This window comes from Carlito syrichta, unplaced genomic scaffold, assembly GCF_000164805.1.
Source record: "Carlito syrichta isolate Samal-C Ts95f unplaced genomic scaffold, Tarsius_syrichta-2.0.1 Scaffold308112, whole genome shotgun sequence".
Classification (NCBI taxonomy): Eukaryota; Metazoa; Chordata; class Mammalia; order Primates; family Tarsiidae; genus Carlito; species Carlito syrichta.
Window position 1 is genome coordinate 42,154 of NW_007252208.1, and position 6,467 is coordinate 48,620.

At 58.5% G+C, this 6,467-nt stretch overlaps 1 protein-coding gene across 1 annotated transcript in view; it reads left to right on the forward strand.

The window, feature by feature from the left end:
- Positions 1–3,837, forward strand: part of CASZ1 (castor zinc finger 1) — a 45,984-nt gene extending 42,147 nt beyond the window's left edge. The window contains exons 9-13 of the mRNA XM_008064941.2: positions 104–239; positions 391–454; positions 1,656–1,810; positions 1,928–2,050; positions 2,913–3,837. Coding sequence (XP_008063132.2) covers positions 104–239; positions 391–454; positions 1,656–1,810; positions 1,928–2,050; positions 2,913–3,255 — 821 coding nt within the window. The 3' untranslated portion in view covers positions 3,256–3,837. The remainder of the gene's footprint in view (positions 1–103; positions 240–390; positions 455–1,655; positions 1,811–1,927; positions 2,051–2,912) is intronic.
- Positions 3,838–6,467: the final 2,630 nt, after the last annotated feature.

Here is a 6,467-nt window from a genome sequence, read left to right on the forward strand (position 1 = left end):
CCCCAGCCCGCCCGGCCCGCTGCCCTCCCTCCCGGGGGCATGGCGGCCTGTGCCCGTCCAAGGCTTCAGCCCCTCTGACCCTCTTCCCTCCCCTCCCATGTAGGAAGCGGGCAGCAGGTCACTCCAGCCAGGTTCCCCTCAGCCCAGGTGAAGCAGGAGCCCGCCGAGAGCGCTGGCGCCCCGGGCCCCCTCGAGGCCTCACAAGACCGCAGTCTCGACCTGACTGTGAAGGAGCCCAGGTGAGGCCAGGCCAGCCCCGGGGACAGCAGGCGCCCGGGGTCCCCCTGCCCGGGCAGCTGCGACCGCGGGGCCGGAGCCCGGGCCAGGAGGGGCGCGCCTGCGGCCCAGGCCGGGCTGTCTGAGCTCAGCCCCCTGGTTTGTGTGTTCTAGTAATGAATCAAATGGCCACGCAGTCCCGGCAAATTCATCTCTTTTATCCTCGCTTATGAATAAGGTAAGAGCCATCCATCACACGCCTCCCGTTCCCCCACCCAGAGAAATTAAAGCTGTGCTGGGGGGTGGGGGGGATGTGTTTGTTTTTTAATGTTTTGCCTCTAATAAGATGAGTTTGTACCATTTAAATTTTGAGGCCATTTTTCATCGGATATAATTTCAGAGCCACTGCTTACAAATTAATTTAATGAACTGGCTGAAGAAATATATTCCAGCCTCTGACACCTTTTTTTCCCTTCAGACGGAGGGCTCCAGAAGCTTTTCCAGAGCCCTCTAACTTCTTTCGTTCTTCGTTATTAATTTTATTTATTTATTTTCTATATTTTTTGTTTGTTTAAAAAGGGGTGGGGGAGGGGGGACTAAAGTGGGAGTAAGACATCAATTTCCACTTTTCGGGTTGAGTAACGGTCTCGGACGCCTTCCGAGAGGTCGCTCCGGAATATTTATTTTAAATAATGCAGGGTCTTTGTAAATTATACATCATCTCAAATATATTTTTCCCCTTCACATGATAAATTTGACTACAGCAAGATTAATTTGGTTACTGTACACAAGTGACTGTTGAGGCGGGAGCTGGTCCTGGCCGGGACCTCATCAGGCGGGGGTCCCGGCTGGGCACTTGGCGGGAAAGGCATCCCGCGGCCCTTGCCCCCCCCTTGCTTGCTCTCCGGCCCTCCCTTCCCCCCTTGGGCCACTGCCCCGCACCCCACTCCTTCCTGGCACGCTGACCCCTCCCTGCCCCGCAGCCGAGCCTGTCTCCATCTCTCCGGAGCCTCCCCCCCTCCCTGCTCCTCTTTTGTGTGCCTTCTCTTGTTCTCAAGGAATTCGCAGGGGTTCCCCCCATCCCTCCTCCTCCTGCACTTCTTTTGAAAACCTTCTGGCAGGAAAATAACCAGGGAGCCGCGAAGTCTGGGGAGAGATGGGCGGCAGCGCGCCCTGCGCCGTGGCCTGGGTGTGAGTGACGGATCCCGGCAGCACGGGCGTGAGCCGCCCGAGAGGCCTGACGGCCGGGCGGGCAGCGCGGGCGCTCCGTTCACACCGGGCTCTTCCCAGCCAGGGCCAAGCGGGGTGGGGCCGTGGTCAATGCTCAGCGTTGCGGGGCTCGGGTCGGGCAAGCAGCCCAGAGCTGCTGCTGCTCTCTGGGCAGCCGTGTCTGTGTCCCGAGGTTCCCCCGGCCCCAAGCTCGGCCTCTGTCCTCACAGATGTCTCAGGGCAACCCCAGCCTCGGCAGCTTGTTGAGCATCAAGACGGAAGCAGAGGGGGGCCCCGCCGTGGAGCCCTCACCCTTCCTGGGCAAGGCCGTCAAGGCGCTGGTTCAGGAGAAGCTGTCCGAGCCCTGGAAGGTGTACCTACGCAGGTGAGGGGCTTGCTGGGAGGGAAGGGCCAGGCTGCGGCCGTGCCCACCTTCCTGCCCACCACCTATCCAGCCCCGCTGGAGCCCCAGGCTCCTCTGACGGCCGGCTCCCCTGGCTAGGTTTGGAACCAAGGACTTTTGCAACGCCCAGTGTGACTTCCTCCACAAGGCCCACTTCCACTGCGTGGTGGAGGAGTGTGGCGCCCTCTTCAGCACCCTGGACGGGGCCATCAAGCACGCCAAGTGAGTGGGGGTCCTGAGGCCCAGTTCAACAGAGCCTCGTTTATCCCAGCCTGGCTCTGGGTTGGGTGGGGCTGGGTTCCCACCAGACCACAGAAGCTGGGATCCCAAAGGTGCAGCCCGAGCACGTCGGGCTTCCCACGCTCCGCCCCCGGCCCAGTGCTTGGAGTCCCTGCCCAGGTCCCACCTTGCATCAGCCATCAGCCCTACCACAGATGCCCCTGCAGAGCCCAGATGGAGAGACTCTGGCCTGGCCAGAAACCCTAGATGAAGACCTTTCCAAGCCACGGAATTACATCTTTGGATTCCCTTGCCCCTAAAAATAATGAAATTAAGTTGTAAATCCCATTGAGAGGCTGCACGCCTAGCTGGCTGCTTGTAATGGAACTCAGAACTTGTAAACATTTGAAACAGACCCGCCGCACTCTCTGGGCCCAGATCAGCCCTTTCTCCCCACACAGGCATCCCAGCTGCCGGTCCACAGAAGAGCTGATTTTGAATGCTGAGGCCCACCTTTAAAACCTCGAAGGGGAGGCTTGTTCTGGAAGGAAGGGGCTTCATGAGGCAGGGCCTGCCATCATACACACACAGCGAGGAGCTAGGGACAGAAGACGGTCTCACGTAGGAAGGTGGAGTAAGGCCCAAGCCAGGAGCCTGAGTTCAGAACCAGAGGACACAGCAGTTTGCTCTCAGGCCCCTCCGCCCTGGCATGATCATGGGAGACTTCGGAGCCCGCAGCCGGGGACGATGTAGGGACACTGGGGTCTCAGTGGCAGGCCTCTTGAGGCATGCTGGCCAGGGAAGGCTGACCTGCTGGGGGCCTTCTCGACCCCCCACCTGAGACATCCTCTTCTGCCTCCTGCAGCTTCCACTTCCGGACAGAAGGAGGAGGGGCGAAAGGAAGCGCGGAGGCGTCCTTCCCGGCCTCGGGGGCTGAGACCAAGCCTCCCATGGCCCCCTCGTCCCCACCGGCCCTTCCCGCCACCACAGCCACGGTCTCCTCTCTGGAGGGGCCCGCTCCCAGCCTGGCCTCTGTGCCCTCCACCCCCACCCTGCTCGCCTGGAAGCAGCTGGCTTCCACCGTACCCCAGATGCCTCAGATTCCAGCGTCAGTGCCTCACCTGCCCGCTTCGCCCTTGGCAACGACTTCTTTAGAGAACGCCAAGCCCCAGGTCAAACCCGGATTCCTCCAGTTCCAGGAGAAGTGAGTCCCTCGATGAGCCGGGAGTCCCGCGTTCCCCTCGCGTCTCGGGAGTAGGTGCTGGAAGGCCAGCTGAGGAGGCCCTGCTCCTCATGCTGCAGCTGGCGCTGGCTGTCCCCAGCCTCTGTAGGACATGGCCACCGGGCGATGTGCTCCTAGCCAAAGATGCTGCTGCTCGGACCTCACTGTCTGTCATGCAGCAGGCCGGCCAGGGTGGGGGCGATGGTGCTGGCAGTGGCCGTTGTCCCTGCAGGGCGGGGTGATCCTGCAAGGACCACCTTGTGGGGGCCAGGAGTCCTTGGAGGTCGAGGTCGTTCCCCAGCCTGAGGAGGAGGGCTGCATCTGTCTCTGGGCCTCCTGGCTGGCCTCCTCTGTGGCTCACACTCATGGCTGAATCTCTGGTGGGGGGCAGGGGGCTAGGCCCTCTTCAGTCTTACACTCACCTACCTGCACAGTGGTCCGAGCTCTCAGGGGTGGAAGGGACCTTCCTCAATGGATGGTGGTGGCTCCTTGCGGCGAGAACGGTGACATTGTATCGTAATGTGTGCTGCTTCCTGTTCTCAATAAAAGTAATAAATTTGATTATTTATATCGCCTGAGTGGCAGCTGTCCTCCCTCTCTGAGCACCTGGGGCTGGGCCCACAGCATGGAAGGGAACCAGCGCTCCTCTCCGTCCTTCCCCAGCCTCCCTCCCTGCCCCTCTCCAAAGTGGCAGCCCGAGTTTTCCAGACCTGGTCAGAGCGCCCGCTGTGGGTCTGCTGGGTGGGGGGACCGCAGCGTTGCCAACCAGAGCAGAAGGCTGGAGCCCAGCATCCTCCTGCACCACTCTGCAACCTGGTAGGCAAGGCCCCAGGGCAGGGGCCACTGTTCACTGGCCCTTCCAGCCTCACGGGCAGGCCAGACATAGGGGATTGGGCCAGCACATATCCCCCCGCCCCCTATCGCTCCACTGGCTCATGAGGTTCTGAGTGGGTGGGCGCCACGAGCCCTGAACTGACCCTGGGAGCCCCAGCAGCTGTGAGCCTCCACAGGACCTGACACCAGGCACATGTTCCCACTTGCTGAGGCCCGTGGAAGCAGAGCTTCCTGGTAGGGCTGCCCACCCATCTGCAGTCTGTCAGTCAGCCACATCTAAGGTGGCGCCGGTACCATGCTAGCCAAGGCCTCACAGGCATCCCGCCAGGGTTGGCAGCACCATTCTTATTTTCATATCCAAGAAGTTATTACAGCCTTCCTTATCTAGAATCCTGAGGTGCGGTTGTGGAAACTGCATGTCCCAGCATGCAATGCTCTGGGCACCCTGCTTACTGCAATCCTTGTGCACCATGCAGAGCTCCTAAAAGGAGGTGGGGATGCATGCTGGGATCTGTAGTCTCCGGCTGAGTCATCCTGTTGAGCAGGAGGGCAGTCCCTCTTGGTGGCACCACTGGTGATGGGAGAGTGAACCCCAACACAGCTGGAGCCAGCACACCACGGGGAGGGCTTGGGAATGGCAGTGACCTTCTGGGCTGTGATTTCCTTCCAGCGATCCTTGCCTCGCGACGGACTGCAAGTATGCCAACAAGTTCCACTTCCACTGTCTCTTTGGGAACTGCAAATATGTCTGCAAAACCTCTGGCAAGGCTGAATCCCACTGCCTGGACCACATCAACCCCAACAACAACCTGGTGAACGTGCGAGACCAGTTTGCTTACTACTCGCTGCAGTGTCTCTGTCCCAACCAGGTCAGCATGGCAGGCAGGCTGGGGGTGGGGGCGGGGGAGGCACAGGGCTTAGGACAAGTGCCTCCTGGCAGAGACTCCATTTCTCACACCCGTCTTAAGTTGGCTTCCACAACACTGGAAAGGACACTGTCTGCCCCTAAGCCCCTGGAGGCCCCTGGGCAGGGGTCCAGATCGGTACCCAGTTGGTGAGGTCTATCATTTCGGCCCTAACCACCAGTGGTGACTAAATGCTGGGCAGCCACTGTGCACTTGGCATTATTCTGGCCTATCCAAGAACTGGGTATGTCCCCTTTCCCCAAAGGCCTAGAATTTTAAGACAGGCCCCTAGGACGGATGAAGAAGTAGAACTGTTCATACCCAGACAGGAACGGCAGACCAGACTCCTCATAAAGGTCTTATCCCCACTCCAAAAGAGTGTGAGTCAAGGTCTGGATGTCCAGACAGAAAAGAATGCTAGGACAGATTGGTGAGGTCTGCCTAGGTCTGGGCATTAGAGAAGAGTGCTGGGATAGATTAGTGATGTCTGCCTAGGTGTGGGCAGGGAAGAGTGTTAAAATAGATTAGTGATGTCTGCTCTGGGCATGGGATTAGAGAGGAACTGTAAGATTACCAGGTAGGATGTTTTAGTGAAGTGATAAAGGGAATGTATTGCTTTTTAACACATGAAAGGTTTTTACATGATAGTCATATTCAGAGCATGAAAAGGGCCCACCACAGCACGAGGCCTGGGGGAAGTAAGAACACCTGGAAGTCACCCACCTGTTCTGACCCTTCTTTGCCTCCCCACAGCACTGCGAGTTCCGAATGCGTGGGCACTACCACTGCCTCCGGACTGGCTGCTACTTCGTGACCAACATCACCACCAAGCTGCCGTGGCACATTAAGAAGCATGAGAAAGCTGAGCGGCGGGCAGCCAATGGGTTCAAATACTTCACCAAGCGCGAGGAGTGCGGCAGGCTAGGTACCCAAGGCCACGTCTGGGGGCGGGGCTTCTGGCAGCTGGCAAGATTGGCCCTAGCCCCTGAAGCTCTGATGGCTTGGGCCACCTCTCCTGGTACCCACCTCCTTCCCTCACCTCAGGCTCCATGTCTTATTAAAGATGTCCCAGATATCTCAGGCCAGGCATGTCGAACGTTTAAAATAGTCAAACCGAAGCAGCCCAAGAGAGAGGGTGAGGGTGACTCAGAGCACTACCCCCGACCCCAGACAAACGCCCTGGGACCTCTTCACCACCATCCAGGGTGCTGGTTTAGTTCGTTTTTCCTTTTCTCTTCAAGAGGGCTTGCAGGTAAGTCTTTGGAGTTCAAGATTCCTGGAATCTCCTTCCATTGTTTGAAAGATGAGTTTTCTGTTCACAATGAACCATGGTTGGTTCGTTCACTCATTCCTCTCATTCCACAAGCTATTTATTGAGGGACAGCTCTGTGCTATTGCAGGGGAGGGTGGATGATCGCAGTGACAATGGTGGCACTAGGATTTTTTGAGCATCCGCTGT